Source organism: Aspergillus udagawae (assembly GCF_001078395.1).
Source record: "Aspergillus udagawae IFM 46973 DNA, scaffold_1, whole genome shotgun sequence".
Classification (NCBI taxonomy): domain Eukaryota; kingdom Fungi; phylum Ascomycota; class Eurotiomycetes; order Eurotiales; family Aspergillaceae; genus Aspergillus; species Aspergillus udagawae.
The window spans coordinates 3,746,638-3,767,839 of record NW_025091264.1 but is presented as its reverse complement, the minus strand read 5'-3'; the positions used below and the strand labels follow the sequence as shown (position 1 = coordinate 3,767,839).

Below are 21,202 nucleotides of genomic sequence, written 5' to 3'. Positions count from 1 at the left end.
AGTCTAACAATAGCCCAATATACCTTAACCGAAGGTTCCAACCCTCGCGGTTCTGAGGTGATTGATGCTTTTGGCAACAAAGAATTTCGTCGAATACGACTCTCCTTCACTTTTAGTTTACAATACGGCTCCTCTATAGCCATATCTCATGTACTACTACTTTTCTTTCTTATCTTTGTGTCTTAGTTGGCTTGGTATTCCGGTTGTCCTTTGAACTAGAATGCCCTGCTGATATTCCCCCGGCTCCTAGAATCACAGCCATAGAGCCGATAAAGAAGACAGGATTCAGCTCACCTGCCCTTTGTAAAGTAGTAAAGGGAGAGTACATACCGTATCTCTTAGTGGCCAGGTCATCAAAGGGAATACCGGCATTAAGTTCTTCATTTCTCAGGTGAATGTGTTTGCTATCCCTGATCCATATTCACTGTCTTTGTAATTGCCTCTCTATAAAGAGGCAATACCTTCTAGCATTCAATGGATTCCATTCACTACTCTCATCTACTTAAAGGGGTGTCTGGCTCTATATAAGTCTGTAGCCACCCCTTCAGATATCTTCTTCTCCTGCACTCTCATCATCTGCCTTCCCTCAACCTGGTATACAGAAACCGTTCGACATATCCATACGTCCACACATAATCGACACAATTCCTTACTCTGTCTAAGGATTATTCCAGTAAGACGACTGCCTTCACATGAAGGTTCTCGGATATGGTACTGACTTCAATGTGGTTCATCAGACGAATACTTAATAGCACATGCCGTGGCTCATGGTGCAGAATCTGGATGTCTGCCTCCGCTAGTCACCGGTTGGAATCGTGAACCTGACTCTGGACACACGCGGCTTCCTACACTCGCCATTTTTATAGAGATGCCGGGGATGTACGCTCCACACTGAACTACATGCCCTTTGCAAAGACGACACCCTGAAGCTCCTTTGGAGACATTCAAATACCTCCCACAAGATGGGAGAGTTAGCCTGGTTGAAGACATCATCGAGGCTGGGCAAAATCTACGTTGCACCAACTTGCCCAAAGCATAATAACAGGCCCTCTCAAACTGACGAAAGACACCGGTCCAGTTAATGGACCAGAAGAGGCACAACTGTCACCTAGTCCAACACATTCTTGAGGTCTCTGCCGACCCATTATTCAATTGATAATTAGAGCCATAGAGATGGATTCTGTCAATCATCAGACAAACCAAAAGGCAAAAACAGCTCCACGAGGCGATTCTGGCATCAGGTCCTGAGGACAAGGAAAACCGCGTCCAGATCCGGGAATTAAATCAGAAGTTACTGTCAGTGGAAATGGTTTCTTAGTTTGTTTCTGTCTGGGTGAGGTCCCCCAGAATGACGCAGTTCTGTTACTGACTATATTGACGGTGTCATGGGAAGAACAAGAACAGTCACTAACTCATGCCTATTACAGTGGTCTCGGATCAACTGGCGATTTTCTCGGTTCCTCTGAAAGATCCGCTTTCGCAGAAATTGATGGAAACAATGCCAAGTCACCGAGTATGCTCCAGAAAGTCTGATAACTGGAGCTACCGAACGTGTTATGCTTGTAAGAAGCACACTTGGGAGAAAGACGATATGCCCTTCGGAGGACCTAGACAGAGGGACGTCGCCGTATCCCAAAGACAGGACTACTTGAATGCCGGGGATGCTGACGGTAACACACCCAGGAGGAGGTTCAGTCTCTCAAAATTGACGCAGTCCAAGTTCCCATTGCGATAAAAATTAATTCCTCGGTTTCAGTGTGCCTGGAAACCCTTGCTTGAAGCCCGCCGCAGTGGTTTGCGACATCAATGACTGACAACGAATCCTGATTTGTGTCTTGATTATCGCTGTCTTCTAAATCTTGATAAATGGTTGCAGATTGGATCGCCAGTCTCCTGTCTATCTTCTTTCTCCTGTTTGAACACGAACCCCAATGCTACCAATCAGCAAAGATAATGACCCATCGCTGTATCCATGGGGTTTGCCAGCCACCCGCCTCCTTCTGGATGTCAAGACCCACCTAAATTTGACGCTGACACCTTGTACGTGCCTGTTTTCCGCAACCTCTTGCGATTGCTTGATGATTGGTACTTGAAAGGGCCCTCTGATGAAGATCAAACCCTTGCAACGACGCCAATCAGAGATTGGCCCCTCACTCGTTCCCTTAAAACGAGGGCCGACGAGGCTTTCGACTGCCTAAATCAAGGTCTTTGGTGTATTAATGCCAAGTGCGATGGGTATACCAGGGACTACTCAATCAGACAGAGGACAGACTCCTTGACATAGGAGTAGGAACTAGTATGCCCTTTGCTTTGTGGTTTAGTGTTACCTAGTGTGCTAATATTCAATTGCAGGGTTCCGTGGGTCCATAGGACAACGATACCTTCATTCATCAAAGGAACCTGATGATGAGCTATGTTGCCGTTATTCTCACATGCCCTTTGGCTTCCTTTTCTGGTTATTCCACTACGTGATCCTCGCATGTTCTATGGTTTATTTTATTTGACGCTCCCCTTCTCGCTGGGGAATATTGTGGCCATTGTCTACCAACATGCTTATGCCATGTTGCGTACATCCTACTAGCAAGCTTATCTCCGACAAGAGGTAAGTATACTGTTTCTACATATCCTTCTCCAAATCGACGTAGCTTGCGAATGTGAGCAACCTTATACTTATTCACAAATGTTATGCGTCAGAGTAGACTAACATAAGTTGTTATAGAAGAACCACGCCTGCATTGTGTGCGCAGTTCGTGGAAGGTGTCTGCCGGATGCTCTGCTGACCAAACGAAAGGCATCTGTTTTTCTTCCACAATGTCACACAATGATAGAGACCGGACTGGGGACTCTTAAAGCTAGCGGAGCGAATTCTCAGAGGGTTGAACGTCTTCGTGATAAAATAAAGGACCTGCGAGCCGAAAGGGGCCTCGGGCGTCCCAAGAATCGGCCAGTTAGATAAAAGTCACTAGAACCAAGTTGAGGAGATCTTCTCCCTTTCTACGGTTGGTCCCGGCCCTGGGCCTCTGGCCAAAGACGAGGTTATCGATGGCCTCTTCTCCGCCCCCGACGGAGACTAAACGCCAGACTTGTTCTGGTCGTACTCGAGATTCTAAGAGAGCTTCAACTCCAGCGTCGGGCGCGCGCCGGCGCTTCGAGAAAGCTTCGTCTGTCGCCAATGACCCTTTTGTTTCGGATGCAGAAACATCTCGTCGTCCTCCCTCCTTTACCATCGACAAGGTCAAGGGTGCAACAAAAAGGCTTCTCGTTTCTTCCTCTGGGTCCCCTTCGGCCAAGCGCCGCCGTCGTAACCCCTTAGAAGTTTCGGTGGGAGGGTTGTGATTTCGATGACAGCGATGACGCTTTCAAGGATTTTATCGCCGCGTTCACCGCGATGCTAAGATTCTCAACCAGCGTCCGGATGATAGAAATCAGCCAGGTGCACGGGCTGTGTCCCGAGTGGATACAGGTCTCGAGGCTGAAGGACTTTATTAATCTGAGACGGCTTCGGGTTGAGTTCTGTGCCCCCTGGGATCTCGAATTGTTCGAAGTCAACAGCCAATACCAACAGAGTCTCCTGGATCTTGTGACAGGCCACGACACGCATTTTGATATTGACTTCTACGCATATGATTCCAGGAGCAGTGGGGAGTGGAATGTGGTGGGCCCATGCGTATCACGCAGTACATTCGAACGGGTCTACAAATTCGTCCGCGACAGACACCCACAGCTGCTTCTTCAAGGGAGCTTGGTTAACCAAATGCTCACCGAATGATCATCATCATTTTGTCCTGGCCGATTTCTATCACCGACTTCGAAGATCTCGATCGGCTTCAACTGATTCGCTCCGATCTCGTTCGTTCTACAAATGTCGTTGACACGAAGACGATACCTCCGCAGCATCTTCATGCAACAGGGCTTGTAGCCGCCAGCGACCACGGTTCCTCATATTGGTGCATTGGCCATGGGGGTAACCGAGATGTCCCTGGAGGCCATCGGCCTCAAGGACGTCTCTATTCTAGCAACTAGTTGACATGTCACTAGAGCATTGAGGCTTTCGGTCAAAGGTTAATTCGGAGTCTACCAGAACGAAATTCGTCGTTGGCACCTTTACTCTGTGTTGGAAGATGCTAGTCAGACAAAGAGCTATAAACTTATTGGAAGAGCGAGGAACTTAAGCAACCCTCTATTCTTTGTATTGCCATCAAGTAAGCTATTACAATCCAGTAGTCCTGATTGGCTAACTTAGCGACCACCACACTCAAAGTCCGTTATCAGAGAATCAGTCCAGACAATTGCCTCGAAGCTCAACAATTAGAGTTGGTCTGCGTGAGGAGACCAAGCTTCCAAGGAAGCGAGTTGTAATCCCCACTTGCCGACGGGCTCAATCCCTGATACAGATACCGCAGCTTGCAAGGACTGATAGTCATAGTCTGATCGGTCTGCGTGCGGATCATCTCCCCGTGACTGATACTCTTTGTCCAAGGCGTTCCGCTAAAGGCAACATTGTTCGCGCGCGCAAAGGGATTCGACTCGGTGTTAGCCAGGCCCTTCCACGTTCCTGCCAGACTGTTCGAGGTCCAGGAGCGGAAGTACCGCTGTCCATCGCTGCCAATGGCTTCAACGAGAAGAAGATACTGCCCGTTGCCGACGTTGTAGACGTTCGACGCCTCGAACAGGGCGTTCTTGTTGGAGTCGGACAGGGCAATCACTGTATTGCCCATGCCGTTGGGGAAGTTGGCCAACGAGGTCTGCGAGCGGTACAGGTGGCCGTTGTCATCAGAGGAAAACAGGTAGCAGTTGCTTGAATCGCAGATAGTCCACATATCGACCCAGTTGCCATTGCCCTTATTCTGGGCGATGATGCTGGGCATGCCACTGAAGAAATTCTTCGGTGCGCTCCAGCCCGCTGGGTTGGCGATATTCTTATTTGTCGAGTAAGCAGCGTTGCCGTTCTGGTAGACCAGGTACCAGAGATTATGAGGCTTGAAGAAGAAGACCTGCGGCGCGGCGCGATAGCCCGACCCAATCGGGGTCTGGTCGAGGTAGTGGAAAGTGGCCTGGTTGGCCTGGTTGAAGTCCTTGAAGCTGAAGTAGACGAGGTTGTAGCCGGCCTTTGTGGCCGTGCTGGCGAAGACGTGGTATGTCCCGTCCACTTCGACAATGGAGGGATCTTTGATACCTGCGATGTTGCGCCCATCATTCTTGGGGCCGACCAGAGCGCCGCTGGAGCTCCATTTGAAGCTGCTGGGCAGGGCTGCCGCCGCGAGGGTGGAGATGAGAAGAAGGAGGAGTATCTTCATCGTGTCGAAGGGTTGTGCTTTCTGTATGCCCATTCTGCAGGCCGCGATGGCTCTTTATATACTCCCCTCGGCCTCATGTCTTGAGATGTTCCTCCCGTCAACAACCCAACAAACGGTCCACAAACTCCGGTTAAACACACGATGAAACACTACATCGCCTGACGAAGATTATACTTCCCGCTAATATGACTTTAAATAATGCCAAACGACAAGGATGTACGGAATATTACCGAGAAGGGGTTGTGTGCCTTCAAATCCGCGACAAAACAGGAGATCAAGGGACTACAACACGGCACTCTTAACTTTCCATCTGCCGTCGTTCATCTATTTGACCCCTGTTTTTGTCGCGGATTAACATTCCCATTACCCCAACCGGCATCGATGCGGAGATTTGACCATCTTGGCACCTTCTCTGGACCCTGAGCCCCACCGGCGGGATTCAGGCTGAATCTGTGACAGGGTCGGTCTCAGGATGTCTTAGGTGTGGGGAGACAGGGGATGAGTCTAGGCGCAGACAGCTCCGTGATGAAAGTGTAGTCAGCGGGCTGGAGATTTTGAGGTATTATTCAGATTGGAGGGCTAGCGATTATCTCGTCTCCAACTTTCTGGCATCCTGTCTTGGCTGAAATGATGTCGGGCCATCAGCGGACTACCGTAGACAACAGTAGCCGGTCCTCATGCCTAAGTACCCATAACCAGTACTGAGCAGGATAAGTGTAGATAGAGCCTAAAATTACAGGGCCGTTGTAGAAGGGGAAAGCTACGACTCACCTCTTTCCTCCGAAGAGGTGTACTATGGCCTGGCCAAGTGACTAGCTGACTTTGTGAGAGAACGGGGAAGGAATCCTTTGTGTACTCAACCTTCGCTGTCTGTATCAACTATTGCTAGCTGAAAGCCTTTGTATCAAGGATAGATTAAGGAACTCCCATTTGCACCCGAGGAACGCGGTTTACACATTCCAAGGCTTGGGTTCTTTGAGTTAATGTTTGTGGCCACAATGTGTTTCTGGATTCTGTGAACGCAGTACTTGAATTAAGCAGGTTGATTCGACTCTGCAGTTAGCTTGCAAAGAGGGCTTCCCTGAATACCATCTATAACCGCGAGACGCGTAGAGTGTATGCGTTCTTCCCACTACACTCTTCACCCCCTGCTATACTTCATTCTGCGCAATAAAGAACCCAAACTCTTTTGATACCGCTGATTCTCTTGACAGCATCATAACGTGACACTTGCTACGGGCTTTTGTTTACGAAAGAGCCAAGGAATGGATCTATTAATCCCTTACATTCGGTACAAATATGCTTGAGGGAATTCAACTCGAAAATGATGCATTCGAACTCGGATCTGTTCCACTAAACAAGGTCACCGGCTTGCAACTGCACCACCGAAAACCATCGAAAAGCAGATAGTCCAAAGAAATTGAATAAAAGGGAAATGAACTAAGAACTGAAAAGCACTCACATTGCGTCCATTCCAGTCTCCTTCCTCCGTCAATATCCCCTAGCCGAACCATCTATACAGACAGCCAGCGGCGCTTGCTCTGCTCCTTCCAAGCCTTATAGCCCAGGAAACTCCATCCACGACTCACCATTTTATCGTCCGTAACCAAACACAGTCCCTCACCACTCAGCTCGCCCTTATCCCAGTCCATGATCAAATGCTGGACTTTCATCCGCACAGCCATGATGACCTGGTCGGAATTCAAGCCCGCAGTGGACAAGGCAAAGACCACATTGCCGCGCTTGACGGCACCGGCGTCTCGGAGGACGTCGAAGCATGGGTAGACCTTGACGTCGCTGTGGTGGAGCTTGTGGTGCAGTGACTCGAGCAGGATTGGGGTCAGTTTCTTCGGGGAGGTTTTGATATCGAAGAGGATGTGAGTCCATTGGTGGGTGTTGGTGGCTTTGGTGTTGCCATTCTCGGTGGTCTGAGCTGTTTGCTCGGCGGATTGAGCGGGATAGAGAGGAGACATTTTGCTGAGGATGCGTACCTTTCTTTAATGGCTGAATGTGTGGAATGTAGAGTTCGAAGTTTGGTATTGAAAGTTGATGAGAGAAGCAGTAGTTCAGAGGATTAGTTTGGATGGGAAGAGACTTGGGCAGGATATCGGACTGAATTTATATACAAGAGTAAGACATCTTCGAAGCAGTATCTGGACAGATAATTGCATTGTCTTGAAAAACGTCAAGACAGCCTAATCTAGGGCGAGAGACACTGTGAAAGAACTGACAGTGCTCCTTTGCGACATGTATGTCGAAAAGAGACTGAATGGAAAGAAAGGCCTGTGATCTGCAATCTATAATCATTGTCTTAGAGGCCACTACAAAGGGATTATATAAGAACATGCTGTCTCATATCGCTTGTCGTCCAAGTTGGAGCCGCTGATCTTAAGACAAAGGATGCCGGACACAAAGCAACGACATGCTTTATGATCATTACTACATGCACAGACTTAAGTATTATTCATTCATGTTTATAGTAACTCTCAAAAACATAGATGACACTGCATGAGAAAATGTTTCGCAATCTATCCCCAACCAATAATTCTTTGACAATGTGTCTCAACTGAAGACATAACCGGAAGAAATGCCGTACCAACATCAAAAGCGATCTCGAGTCGATATCTACTCATTTCAAATTTCCAATACTTACCGAGCAAAGCCGGCGAACAAGAGCTTGACAGTAAATCAAATTTATTGAGCCTTCCGCTACCACTGAAGCTTTTATTCTAGGTTTTTGACAAGGATGATACCTGACCTCCTCGATTCGCGAAAGAACACACAAGGCAAACTCCATTCCATTGCTCAAGCAAAGCAAATCAAAACCACCAACTCCGATGTTTCCTCCAATCCTGCATCGTCCCCTCAGCCAAATCGTCCACATTGATATAATCCACCCCCTCGCGAACCAAAACATGCCAGACATGATTCCGCAGGCCCCGCGGCCACGTCGGGGTCCCCCAGTACCTGACCTTGAGGCCGCGATCATGAGCCGCTGCGACTTGTTCGCGGACGCGAGAAAGCTGGTCCTGCGAGAAGCGGTTCCGGGATAGCGATCCAATCGTCTTGCGAAAGTCGACGGAGGCGTAGTAGCTGTTTGTATAGTTATAGCCGGCACCTGCAGCTGATAAAGGTTCCCCTGTGTTAGATTCCGGAACGCTTTGATCTAGTTTATCCAAGGGAGCGTCGAGGAATATGTCACGGTAGGTACTATTCGCAGTAATAAGATGGAAGGGGGCATAGCCCGAGATGACAATTGTCACAGGGCGCTGGACCATCTCCGCTCCATCGAAATGCGTAAGGTATCCTGCCTCACGAAGCGGTGCGAGTTGCTCAACCAGGTAGGGCCATGTATCGTTGCCGTCCATTTTGAAATCGATGAGAAGAACGAGTGGCTGGGATGGGTCGTGAGCAAACACACCTGCCAGATCCTGATTTCTGTCGGGCTGCAGCCGACTGGAGCGGGTGTTATGCTGCTCAAGAAGATCCAGCAGCGGATCAAGGTATAGACTACGTAGTGTGGCGGCGTGGTGTAATGTGAAACGGTTGTGGCCGACGAGGAGATCTTCTCCGGAGAGCCAGACGTCCGCCTCGACGCCGATGCAGCCGGCTTTCATGGCTGATAAGAGCGGGACTGGCCGCCAGTAGTCATTGTGTGAGTGGCATTGCACGGGAGTGACCCCGTGAGTGGCCCAGTGAGAGAATATAGACGGTTGTCCGCCGGGGAAGACCCAGGCGCCTAGACGGGTATCGAGGTCGTCGGGAAAAAGGTGGACTAGACCGGTCCACACCAGTGAGAGCACCTTTAAGAATCCTCTAAACAGCAAGTCAGTATCTAATGAGGATGTAGTGTGTGCGGACTTACAATATCCAAATCAATGCCCACAAAGGTCTCTTGACACCTCTGCAGATGATTGCCCGTCGAGATAGTGGACGTGCGTTACACTCGACATGAGAACATTTCCACTTATTTACAAGCTGCAATAACCACTGGCATCTTCGTCTGCGCTTGTAGCTGCTATGTAGATGGTCCGAGACGTCATGTGGCAATGTTTTTCGGCCTGCAAGGTCACCAGGACTCATCTCCAATAAGGCGAAGGTATCCTGGCAAGAGGAGCTTCCCGCCTCGCTATCATCGGCAGTTGATAGAGATCCCATCATACTGAAAATATGTGCTAAGTGTGATCAACTAAGAAAAATGGGAGCTTTGAGGGATATTCCTCTAGCGCGCGACAATCATTCCGATTTATCCTTCAAGTTGGCTGACGCGGCAGCCAAGAGTACCATTGATTGCTTGATCGCAATAAGCTCGGGCAGTGGACGACATTGAACCAATCACCGACTGACAGAATGATTCCATTCTGCTATGACCAATCACCGCAGAGCAATGCCCAAGAAATCCAGATGCCTAATTTTATGTCCATCTGTATGTAGATGAAGGTGGAGATTACGGCTTTCTGGCCCTCAATATCTGACAGGGCCACGCTCCATACATAATTCTCATGCCCCCAAACTCACTCGAGATATCTGTCCAGCCCATCTCCTTGACTGTATTTAGATACTCACCGACATACCCCGCCATATCAACCACAACCAAGTATCCCCCCGACATCAACACCCTCGCCGCCTCCCCTATCGCTTTCTTCCTGGTCGCTTTATCTGCATTATGAATCGACAGACTGCCCGTCACCAGCGAAAACGCCCCATCGGAAAACGGCAACTCCGCAAAACTCCCTGTGTGCAGAACCGTCTGTTCGCAAACCCCCAGCGCAGCGGCGTTCTTGTAAGTTGCCACCGGCGAGTTCCCGCTCTGATCGCCTTTGACGAATAGGTCGATGCCGTATGCAGGGGGGACGGGCGACTCTGAAGAGTCGAGTAGTATTTTGATTTGTGCGATCTTCAGCAGGACCATCCCTCGGCCGCAGCCGAGATCGAGGGTGGGTGACCTGAAAGTTTCCCCGGGGAGGCTGGCGAGGAGGTCATCCCACACTTGGAATTTGCCTTTGATTGTTGCGTAGAGGTAGAGCGGGGATAGGACGTTGGAGGCGATGAGGCCAAGAGGGGAGTCGATGCCGTAGGATGGATTTGAGGGAATGTCCTGTGCTTTGAGTTCTGTGGACAGTCGCGCGATGTGGTTCTCTGGGATTAAGGACGAGTAGATTGACTGCGACATTTCGCCTGTGTAGTGTGAAGGTATATCTAACAGCAGATGTGAGGAAACCTGGGGGAGAGTTATCGTCAAGAGGTGCGAATTTATCTACTCATCTCTCTCCCTTTATTCTTTGCGTAGACTTTATATTATGGTTGATGGTCGGGACAGTCTTGGAGGGGAACTTCCTTAGAGTATCATAAGACCATCAACTCGTATTTCAGGCAGCAAGAAAACCAGCCAATATCAAGAAACCCATAAAACACTTTCAAATAAAGGAGGAAAATTTCCGAGCCTTTATCTATATGTCATAGCAGAGATAGGAGTTGCTTCAGTATATATTGACCAGGTGGTGGGGGTGCTGTAGTTATTGAAGTAAGAAGGTAGGAATAACGCTGAGGACAAAGCATGCAGATGAAACGTATCCATTTATTCACATCTCCATTTTCAGATTGAGCAAGGTCAAGAGAGATGGCACTTATACTAGAAGAGGACTGGATTACTAGATGCTTATAATTATAACTTCGATCAAAGCTTGTGTGATATATATCTCCGAGTCAGCTGACTAAAACGAAAGGAGGAAGGTAGAAGGGCAAATTCTCCTATTTAGATGGAATGTCAGTGAATGGACCAAATTCTAATTATCCCCTCTGACACAAGATGAAGACACTCGTTGACCGCATATTTGCAAATTCCATGACGTTGCAGGCGGATAAGATAAAGCAACGGTGAAGGGCTTCCGCATCCCCCGAGGAATACCATTTCCGGACATCCAACATCAACGCCAAGAGAATCGTCAGAGTACGTGGCGAACTTCAAGGACGTTTCATAATGGCAGGAGTCTCCTCAATTCCTCATTCATTACATGTACAAGTGATAATAGTCGGATGAGGCTGGCTGGACTAGCGCAGAATGAGGATCCCTTCAGAAATAACAGCATAGACCAAGATCATACTGTCCTCCCATTTGTCACGATAAGTAATGCTAAAGTACAGTGACTACGCCATCCAATCTTAACCCAAGGGCAGGCGGAGCTCTGATTTGCCAGAGGCTGCTGGTCTGCATAATCTATCATATCGTGCAGGGATCGACAACACTAACATGCGTCTCTCTGTATAGCTGACTCTGCTATGAATGCGGTTGGTCCTAGGAGTGGTCACGCAGCATACGACCTGCATGAGCTGGAACCATCTCCTCATCCTTTTGAGGCCCAATTCAGGGAGTAAAGGAAGGGTAATAAATACGGCAGTGATTCTATCTTGTTGCAGCTTCTTTTTTTTGTTCCCGCTGCTTCCAGTACCGAGACAGTGGTCAAAGTCAATTTCTGGCATAGAAGCAACCATCTCCTTGTTCGCAGCATGGACAAAAAGACGAGAGAAGATCTCGGTTTATCAAGGACGGCCTCAACCTCGGCCATCATTGAAGACTTTGTCGCATCCTACGAGAAACACCGGGACTTTTACAACCACACCGCAACGGCTGCTAGAAAAATCTGCGAGGCGGCCCTCGAGCGAAATCATATACCATGTCTAGTCAGCCATCGAGCAAAAGAAGCAGCGAGTCTACGCAAAAAGCTATATGCACGACAACTTCTTCGAGGCCACGTCTACTCAAGCCGAGACGAGATCAAAAACGACATATCTGACCTGGCTGGCGTGCGCATTGCTCTCTACTATCCTCGGCACGGGGAGCAGGTCAAACGCATACTCAATGACGAATTTATTGTCGTGGAAAAGAAGACCATCAACCGCATGGGCATTGACGAAGCAATCCACGGCGGCTACGATCGATGGTTCCCGGGCTACTGCGCAAAGCACTATCGAGTGCATCTCAAGAACGGAACGGTCAACCAGGAGGGCGTCCCCACACACAACACAAAGGTCGAAATCCAGGTCGTTTCTGTGCTGCGGCATGTTTGGGCTGAAGTGGAACACGATGTGGTCTACAAGGGAAAGCTCCGGGCGAGCAGAGACGACCACCGCATCCTGGACGGTTTAAGCGGTGCGGTCTTCCTCGGGGAATGCTTCCTCGATCAACTGTATCAAACCCAAGTAGCTAGGACTACCACCGACGACAAGGGGTTCGAAAGTGTCTATTCGCTCGGATCGTTTCTGTGGAGTTGGACCGCCTCGCTCGGGCATTGCCAGGTGGAATATCCTATGGAGGTAGAGTTCCTGAAAGATCTTCTCGGGATTCTGGGGCTCAACAACCCAAGAACGCTGCGAGATATTCTCAGTCAGATCGACCTGTCCACTCGAGAGGGAAGCGAATGGCATTCTTTCCGGGCCTCGTTTCACCCCGCTCGGTCCAGTCTTACGATGTTCATAATGGGCCGGATCCTGACCATGCCGGTCGGAGCCAGCAAGCTCGAGAATGCTCCAATGGACGACCTTGGGGCTGCCGATCACGCGAGGCACGAGCTTGGCCTTATCTCTAGTTCCTTGATCTGGCTCGATCGGGTGTATCCGCTCTCATCCCAATTGTTTGGCGCTCTCTTTGCCAGTGATTCATGGGACCATTATCTGCCTGGAATCAGGTGGCTTGATTCGCGAAGGCCCCAGGATTATTGGAGGGGCAACGCGGCGCTCACCGACGAGGAAAAGCAGAGGATCAACGGTCTGTTCCAATGCTTTGCGCGAAACAAGGAAAAGCCCGTTCAGCTGGCGTTTGCGCTTGCCAGGTTAGGTGTTCTGAAAAGATATGCTGCCGACTGGTTGGCTCTGCATCGCGTCATCTCGCCGTTGCTTATTGTCATAAAGGCTCGATATTAGTGACTTCCCTGCGACTACAGAGAGTAGAAGATATGGTGTGATCCATACGTTTGCTGCCTAATTTGACGCATCACTCTGCCTTGGGAATGTCATGTATGTTAACCTTGATTTACTGTGTAGATGTGGAGCTCTGTAAATATCCCTGGCAACGGTGCATAAGCGAGATTGTAGTCCTGCAGTCGAGCGAGTCAAGCCGGGGTGTTTCTTTGTTTGATGGAGATGACAAGTCCAATACGGAGTATACATGCCAATAGTCCTACAATCCTTGCCCATGAGATATCAACCCATTGTACGAAACCTGTCAGCTCAACCGGGGACAGACCATGTCAATAATCCCTCGATTGGTGGACGAGTACCGGGACAAAGGCACGCTAAGCCCTGCGGGTTCCGGGCCGTGCGTTAGTGGCCCGCGCTTTGGAAGCCGGACAGCCGGTAGCCAATCGTTCAGGGATGGAGGAGTAGACCCGCAACTGTGCAAGTGGAAGCAACCGTTCTCTCGGGATTTGATTCATTCAACTGCCAATGGGTTTGAGGGTGATATGCTGGCGAGCTTTGCCAGGGTACTCTCTTCAGTCTGTGGTGATAGACCATGGATGCGCGATGTGGTTCCTCAAATTTGAGTAAGGTATTGATGGTTCTCAACCTTGGACGACACACTAGAGTCCTTCGCAGTTCAACGATATATACGATAGAGGTATATCAATATGCCTCTACTGCCACTCGTGACGCTTCCAATAACCCTTCAATAGCTCCAGCGTACGTACGGGATTTGGATAACCGTTGCAGAATGTCTAGACTGAAACAACGGTCAACAACCCAGTCCGCTCCTAATACCATTAATGTAAATCCCTGTCAGTTTTCATGAGTCACTCTCTCGAACAAAGAAAACATCTACGCCAATTCTTGGCGTACATTGGAAGGCTTGGAAGCACAGATGCGACATGTCAACTCAAAATCTACCACGGTGTCGGGTTCGACCGTGGCCCTCGTCAGAGCCACATCGTTGAACTATTGGCCGTTATCGGTGCTTAGGGAGTCGTATTATAGACTTGCAGCTCTCATTGGTTAGATTCTCTCTCTGAAGAGAAAAGAGACTCCTGCCTGAATAGGTTGTTGTGGACACTTTGTTTCGGTCTCACCAAGCCACGACGAGCCTTGAGAGGCCATCTTGGACGGGCGAGAGTGGTGATTCTTCGCCATAGCCTTGCTCTTTCGGAGGGATTATGATCTTGTTTGATGAGTTGTGTCCCCCGGCCATAGTAATTACAATATCAGTAACTTCGAGGACCGAAACCAAATACCTTCGGCCATCTCCCATTTTTTCACAATCTCAACCTCGACCGATCAATGTCCGGTACGCCCCAGACAACCCCCACAGCCTCTATTACACTAATCAGAGCGAAGAACTCACAGATCTTCATTGTCTCCGCATAATCGAGACACTGCGCGGGAGCGAGGATAGCCTCGATCCTCAAGAAAAGGCGTTCGTTATTAAGATATCCCGTCTCGTCGAAGGCGAAGGATGGTTTGGCTCTGAGCGAGACATCATCGTTGTATCTTTCATGAGGTTCATGCGTGATCTTGCTCTTGGCGAGGAGGCGCTGGAGGAAACTTGGTGCCGGTACATGAGGACAGAATATTATGCATGCTTGTGTGAGATGTCGTGATAGCAGGACCTTCACTCTAAAGAGATGGCTAACTTGGCAGTTGACAGGCGAGGCAAGGGAGAAGAGGGAGCGTCTAGCAGGACAGGATATGGGCCTTTCATGACGGTTTCGAAACTCGAGAGTGGGAGACAAGCAATGGTCACTACCAGCATGGTGACTATGTGATTACAGCTAGAAGAGCACATCCGAGTAGTGCCTTCGAGAGCAATTCTCCCCGGCACAATTGACACGCTTATATGAACATCGGAGTGCTGCAAAGCTGAGTATCATATTTTCTATTTCGTACTTTTTGGTCTTACTATTCGGATCTTTATCCGAGGGTTTGACCTTCATCCAAGATGATGGTCTTGAGTCACACACAAGCCGTAGATGCCCGATTCATCCGAGGTTATCCGACCAATACATAACGACCTCACCATCACTCTTCTCATCTAACAACATTGATACCATCATGGCTTCATCAAGGCAACATAATCGAAATGAGTGCCCGGTCACTGCAGACCCGGAAATGGGCACTTCCCACCCACCGACCATGGAAGTAGAAGAGCCATTGCAAGAGGAAACCACCACAAATCTGTAGGTCGTCTCGCCGCAAGCTAGAGCCCAGTCTAATGATACAGGAAATCTACTCTAGTGGTGATAGCCGCCTTCATGAGTATCTTCACCGGCTGTGGCCTCAACTTCGCCTTCGGAGTGTATCAAGAACTCTACGAATCTATGGCCCAACTCCCCGGTCGCAATCCATTCACTGGCGTCACTCCAGCCCAGATTGATCTCATCGGGACGCTGGCCGTCTCCATGATGTCCCTCGGGGCGCCATTCGCCTCGGGCTGGTGCAAATCCTATTCCCCTCGTAGGATCACTCTAGTCGGGACGGTCATCTTCGCCACCGCGAACGTCCTCGCATCTTTTAGCCAGCACCTGTGGCACTTCGTCCTCACCCAGGGGGTCCTACTTGGCTGCGGCACATGTCTCACCTACATCACCGCCGTGACCGTCGCCCCAGGCTGGTTCACCACCCACCGCGGCCTGGCCATCGGCATCATCTCCTCGGGCACCGGCGTCGGCGGCGTCGCCTGGGCGCCTGCGTTGCGCGCTCTGAACGCCCAGATCGGGTTTCGGAACACCCTCCGACTCACGGGCGGTCTCTCAACGGTGCTACTGGGCGCTGCCTCCCTCGTGTTAGACTGGGACCCGCGCACCAAGCGCCAGATCGAACGAGAACGACAGACGTCCTCCGCGTCGCGGCTCCGAGTCACGCTTGTGGACTGGCGCGTCGCGCGCACTAGGAAGTTCATCGCGCAGTGTCTCTCCGCCGGACTGCAGGGTGCGGCGTACTACGCGCCCGTATACTTCATGTCGACGTATGCGCGCACGCTGGGCTACTCCGCCGCGACGGGGGCGATGTTCATCTCCATCTCGAATGCGTCGTCGGCTATCGGGAAGGTGGTCATCGGGCATGTTGCGGATCGTGCGGGGCGGATCAACGTCTTCCTGTTCACGACGCTGATGAGCGCCATTGCGACGTTGGGACTGTGGTTACCGTCTACGGTATCTGGTGGGAAGGCCCTGTTCGTCGCGTTTGCGATGTTCTACGGTGTGTTTGCCGGGGCATATGTGAGTTTGTTTCCTGCGACGCTGGTGGAGTTGTTTGGGGTGGAACACTTTGCCAGTGTCAATGGGTTTTTGTATATGGTGCGCGGGTTTGCGGCTTTGGTTGGGACGCCGGTGGCAGGGGCGTTGATCCGGAGTGGTGGCTCGCACGTCGACCAGGAAGTGATGAGCAAGCTGTTCTTTAACACGAGCATCTTGGTGGGTGTTTTGCTCGTTGGCGCTACAGTAGGTGTGGTCTGGGTGCGAATCGAGGCGGCCCTCAGTATGATGGATCGTCAGGCTGGGATCAATGGAATCTTCAATGGGAGGTCCAAATGGAGGATTTGATGTATATTCGCTCTGTCTGTATATATATTTTACTTTTCGGCAATAGATAGACTCCCCTCTTTTCAAAGACCAAGAACTCTCGGCATCGTATAAACCTTGTCAGTCTCGCACTAAACAGAGCCAAAGACACCACAGCCCGAAAACGAACGAATACGAGCTTAGTAGATACCCAGCCACGAGCCTACATATATAAGGCCATCCTCCCACAATGAACCATCATCCTCTCTTATTAACCCAGGAGAAACAAAATGCGCCTCTTCAACGCAACAACCCACCAACTAACCGACTTCCTCGGCGAGACCATCCCCCCCTACGCCATCCTCTCCCACCGCTGGCAAGACGAGGAGGTCATCTTCCAAGACATTGTTTCCGGGACTGCACCGACCAAAAAAGGCTACGAGAAAATCACACAATGCTGCGCTCAGGCCCTCCGCGATAACCTGGGCTATATCTGGGTCGACACCTTCTGCATCGACAAGACCAGTAGCGCTGAGTTATCCGAGGCGCTGAACTCGATGTACGAGTGGTACCAGAATGCAGAGGTATGCTATGCGTATCTGTGCGATGTCGCTGAGACTACGGTTTCCGCTTCGGAAGGAAGCGGAGGGTTCAGTAACAGTGTCTGGTTCACGCGCGGCTGGACGCTGCAAGAACTCCTGGCGCCTACACGAGTAGAATTCTTCAATGCGGATTGGCGCCCGCTTGGCTCCAAGGCCGAACTAAAGGGGATCATCGCTGGTATTACCCGAATCCAAGAGGAGGTGCTGGACGGGACGCTCCGACCACAAGAGCTAAGTATCGCACAGCGCATGTCCTGGGCGTCAGACCGGGTGACGACCAAGGTCGAGGATATGGCGTATAGCCTGCTGGGTCTGTTCGAGATCAACATGCCGATGCTGTACGGGGAGGGGAAGCGGGCGTTTATCCGGCTTCAGGAGGAGATTATGCGGCAGTCGGATGACCAGACGCTGTTTGCGTGGAAGAGTCCGAATTCGAGCGCCGATAACACCTACCGCGGGCTGCTGGCGCAGTCGCCGGCGGACTTCAAAGAGAGCGGCGAGTTCGTGCAGCCGCAGCAGAGGTTCAATCGCACTCCGTTCGCGTTGACGAATATGGGGATTAATATTGAGCTGGCTGTTGTGCACTGGACCATGGACGTGTACCTCGCGGCGCTGGACTGCGAAACGCAGAGCAGGAAGAAACGGGTGGGGATATTCCTCGCTCCATTGCCGCAGGACAACCAGTACGCAAGGGTAATGTGCGCCGGGGACGATCTGCCAGACTTTCCGGCAGACATGAAGTCCGAATACCGCAAGGTCTACGTGAGACAGAGAATCGCAGGGACACCAAAGGCTCCGGAGCGCATGTACGGATTCTGGCTGCGCCAGTTTCCCCCGGCTTGGAAGGGCACTCACTCCCAATTCGAGGTGACGGCGTACCATCCCTGGGACGACAAGGAGCGCAAGCTCTGCATTCCTCCCGGAAAAAGAGGCACCGCGGGAATTATCAGGTACTCCACGCGAGAGAACCACGTCGTGAACCTGCGCGTCGGGTTTGACGCCATGCTCAACCCCGTTGTCCAGTACGGGGGTTCCCTCATGACCGACGCTCGGTGGAAAGCCCGAGATCCCGATGCCTTCGAGGTGCAGATGGCAGACGACTGGATGGACGAACGAAGGGAGTGCGTCTACATCGGAGACAGGAACCACGGACTCAACCTGAACGACGGGATAATCAGGATACTGGTTCTGGAGGAGGTTGTCAAGGGAGAGCGGATGTGGGTTGTCTACATTGCGGAGCCGGAAAATGGAGTCTGGCACAAGGATTGTGTCTGCGACGGATGCCGGCTTACAGTGTTTGGGACTCGATATCGATGCAAGACGTGTCCTGGATTTGACTATTGTTCCGATTGCTTCCAAAACGCGAGGCGCACGCATCCGGGCCATAGCTTTCAAGAGGACAAGCCTGTTTGGCATGCTGCGGTGTACTGTGACTGGTGTAGTGAGGTAAGTCTCCTGCTTTCTCCTATTGTGCTTCGGCTGACTCCACAGGGCATATATGGGACGCGGTACAAATGCAAAGATTGTAGAGACTTTGATCTCTGCTGTTACTGTATGAAAGAATCGGAGAAGATCCATCCCGGACATCGATTCTCCGAGATTGAACGTCCTGGAGGTCAGCCTCGAGAGGCTAGGTCTGTCCGAGTACAGGACACAGTATCGATCAGTCAGCTTCAGCGCATTACGAATGACCGCGGTGCGAGCAGCCGGTCAGGTCCTAGGAGATCCTCGCAATGAGAGCGGGCTCCAGATGTATGTACCCTCTTTGTCAAGGGTGCTGCGAGGAACAGAGAGAGATAAGATGGACTTTGTCTGGATATGATAAGAGTAGAAGGATAGAAGACATTGTGCGATAGAATTTCGACAGTGATAGACGACGAAGAATACAAGGAGGCCATCACTCGAGGACGCCTCAGCTGCCGACAATTCTATGAAAATCTACAGTGCATTACTGAAACGAAGCAATCATTATTTAGACCGACCACTAGCAACGACAAGCTAGAAACTGTTAAAACCTCCGCCTAGCGTGACCTCAAACATCCTGTCTTACGGCTCAGCGCGACACTCAGTCATCTGCAACCTCGGTCTCACTCCAAGGACACTCAACATCCTCACTCCACAATTCTCTGTACAAATGGCGAGCCGCAGACCAATCATGCTCCCAATCTCCATCCGAGCTGTCAACGCCGTCAGCTTCACCTACCGATACCACACATCTGCACACTCACCTCAAACTAACACAGTTCGGAGCCAGCACAGCCGCCCTGAGCAGGATACACGCCACCACCTCATCGTACGGTTTATAAGCGGTCTTGACGAATGTAAACTCCGTGCTCCCGTGCCGGTCCAAACAGAGAGGTTCGTATCCGTCGTCTCCAGCCCCGTTAAGGAAAATTCCCTGGTGTACGTCGATGATTGGCGGGCCGGGCTCGTCGATGTCGGGACCGCTGAGAGGCACGCTGGAGTGGTCCACGATTTTTTGCGCGTCCTCGACGAGCTGGGGCCACGCGGCTCCCCACTCGGGGCTGGAGGTGTTGTCGACGGAGTAGTAGTGAGTGTAACTGGTGTTTGTTAGTAGATGGTGTGGATGATTGTTTGTTCACATACCCCATCTTGGATGTATCTCGCTTGTGATATTGTTGGTAATTGGAATGGAAGTGATGGAAACCGATGGCGAGATGAGAGATGCAAATGAAGATGTGTTGAGGTGTGACTGTAGATGACTGAATGATGACCTTGATATTCTGCAAGTGCCTGTTTCTGGCTCAGGCATACAAGGAAGGAGCGTCCTTCACTGCACCACTACTTGCACTTCATCGATCATTCACTCGCATCATAATGGCAATAAGGACAGGACCTGGGATGTCCTATATAACACTGAAATATCAAGTCATTTCTACACCGCGATTGCAACGTCCAGTCAAGGATGTCGTTCTGTGAGATGACTATCATGGAGGATGGAGACCCTCTGCTTTTCCTTCTTGAGAATCTCATTTTCACGAGAGCGTACAGTCAAGCAGAATTTCACAGTATAATATTCGAACAATACTATAACGCTTTGAGGAAAAGCTATTGAGAATTGATCGCGGCCTCTATTCAGGGCAAGGGGAGATCTCATATTTTGTTGAGTCCACTACCAAGTCGTAGCAGTATGATCTGAACGTTCCTCTACGTCTTATAACAGCTATAACTCCTATCTACACTGTGCATATTCGAGCTAATTTATTCGACTATGTAGATCCTGCGTGCCTTTCACAAGATACCTTGTCATATGTTTAACACGTGCAGTCTCTTATCTGGTGAATAAACCACTAGACAGTCTGTTAATAAGTACGATCACTAAATCATCTCACCTGTAAATGAACATCCAGCTCGTCAGAGGCTGAATGTCTTAGTAGATGTGTGGGGTCATCTTATTTCATAGAGATATCTGCTTGAGCTAGTAAGCTCATTCCTGTAGGTCATAGCGGTATCAGACAACGCATCGCTTCAATCTTCGTTATTCCCGAGAGCTAAACTGACAATCCAACCAAATGCCGAAAATAATCACACCATGCTAAGATGACAGCTGCGGTTGAGACATGCGCGAGCGATCGAACGACACGTGCATGGACAGCCTGGAATACGAAGGCCAAGCAGACATGTCTCAGCCCTGACGTACATCACGTCAGCTTTTGAGGATTCGGTTTCAGACAAATCCCCGGATTTGGAATATTCGAGTCAGCTGAAATGGTTTGACTTTCGAGGCAGATGCTTCTGTTTGGGTGCCATCTGGCATGCTTGAAACACCACCATATAGAACGCTGCCTAAGCGACA

At 50.4% G+C, this 21,202-nt stretch overlaps 9 protein-coding genes across 9 annotated transcripts; 4 read left to right on the top strand and 5 right to left on the bottom strand.

The window, feature by feature from the left end:
- Window positions 1-3,042: 3,042 nt before the first annotated feature.
- Window positions 3,043-3,769, top strand: Aud_001228 (uncharacterized protein; the record flags this gene model as incomplete). The annotated part of the gene is given in 2 exon segments (XM_043286728.1): window positions 3,043-3,329; window positions 3,349-3,769. 2 exon segments carry the CDS (start codon window positions 3,043-3,045, stop codon window positions 3,767-3,769), a joined length of 708 nt encoding a protein of 235 aa, XP_043142663.1.
- Window positions 3,770-4,301: 532 nt separating this feature from the next.
- On the bottom strand, window positions 4,302-5,330 carry abfI (putative alpha-L-arabinofuranosidase; the record flags this gene model as incomplete). The annotated part of the gene is made up of 1 exon (XM_043286727.1): window positions 4,302-5,330. One exon carries the CDS (start codon window positions 5,328-5,330, stop codon window positions 4,302-4,304), a length of 1,029 nt encoding a protein of 342 aa, XP_043142662.1.
- Window positions 5,331-6,811: 1,481 nt separating this feature from the next.
- On the bottom strand, window positions 6,812-7,270 carry Aud_001226 (uncharacterized protein; the record flags this gene model as incomplete). The annotated part of the gene is made up of 1 exon (XM_043286726.1): window positions 6,812-7,270. One exon carries the CDS (start codon window positions 7,268-7,270, stop codon window positions 6,812-6,814), a length of 459 nt encoding a protein of 152 aa, XP_043142661.1.
- An 846-nt stretch (window positions 7,271-8,116) lies between these two features.
- Window positions 8,117-9,294, bottom strand: Aud_001225 (altered inheritance of mitochondria protein 6; the record flags this gene model as incomplete). Its single annotated transcript, XM_043286725.1, has 2 exons — window positions 8,117-9,100; window positions 9,286-9,294. The coding sequence occupies 2 exons, from the start codon at window positions 9,292-9,294 to the stop codon at window positions 8,117-8,119; spliced, it is 993 nt and encodes a 330-aa protein (XP_043142660.1).
- A 450-nt stretch (window positions 9,295-9,744) lies between these two features.
- Aud_001224 (class I SAM-dependent methyltransferase) lies at window positions 9,745-10,470 on the bottom strand (the record flags this gene model as incomplete). The annotated part of the gene is made up of 1 exon (XM_043286724.1): window positions 9,745-10,470. One exon carries the CDS (start codon window positions 10,468-10,470, stop codon window positions 9,745-9,747), a length of 726 nt encoding a protein of 241 aa, XP_043142659.1.
- A 1,334-nt stretch (window positions 10,471-11,804) lies between these two features.
- Window positions 11,805-13,217, top strand: Aud_001223 (uncharacterized protein; the record flags this gene model as incomplete). The annotated part of the gene is made up of 1 exon (XM_043286723.1): window positions 11,805-13,217. The coding sequence occupies one exon, from the start codon at window positions 11,805-11,807 to the stop codon at window positions 13,215-13,217; it is 1,413 nt and encodes a 470-aa protein (XP_043142658.1).
- Window positions 13,218-15,335: 2,118 nt separating this feature from the next.
- Aud_001222 (putative MFS monocarboxylate transporter) lies at window positions 15,336-16,825 on the top strand (the record flags this gene model as incomplete). The annotated part of the gene is made up of 2 exons (XM_043286722.1): window positions 15,336-15,460; window positions 15,505-16,825. 2 exons carry the CDS (start codon window positions 15,336-15,338, stop codon window positions 16,823-16,825), a joined length of 1,446 nt encoding a protein of 481 aa, XP_043142657.1.
- Window positions 16,826-17,073: 248 nt separating this feature from the next.
- Window positions 17,074-19,122, top strand: Aud_001221 (HET domain protein; the record flags this gene model as incomplete). Its single annotated transcript, XM_043286721.1, has 1 exon — window positions 17,074-19,122. One exon carries the CDS (start codon window positions 17,074-17,076, stop codon window positions 19,120-19,122), a length of 2,049 nt encoding a protein of 682 aa, XP_043142656.1.
- Window positions 19,123-19,450: 328 nt separating this feature from the next.
- Window positions 19,451-19,997, bottom strand: Aud_001220 (uncharacterized protein; the record flags this gene model as incomplete). The annotated part of the gene is made up of 3 exons (XM_043286720.1): window positions 19,451-19,562; window positions 19,614-19,946; window positions 19,993-19,997. 3 exons carry the CDS (start codon window positions 19,995-19,997, stop codon window positions 19,451-19,453), a joined length of 450 nt encoding a protein of 149 aa, XP_043142655.1.
- Window positions 19,998-21,202: the final 1,205 nt, after the last annotated feature.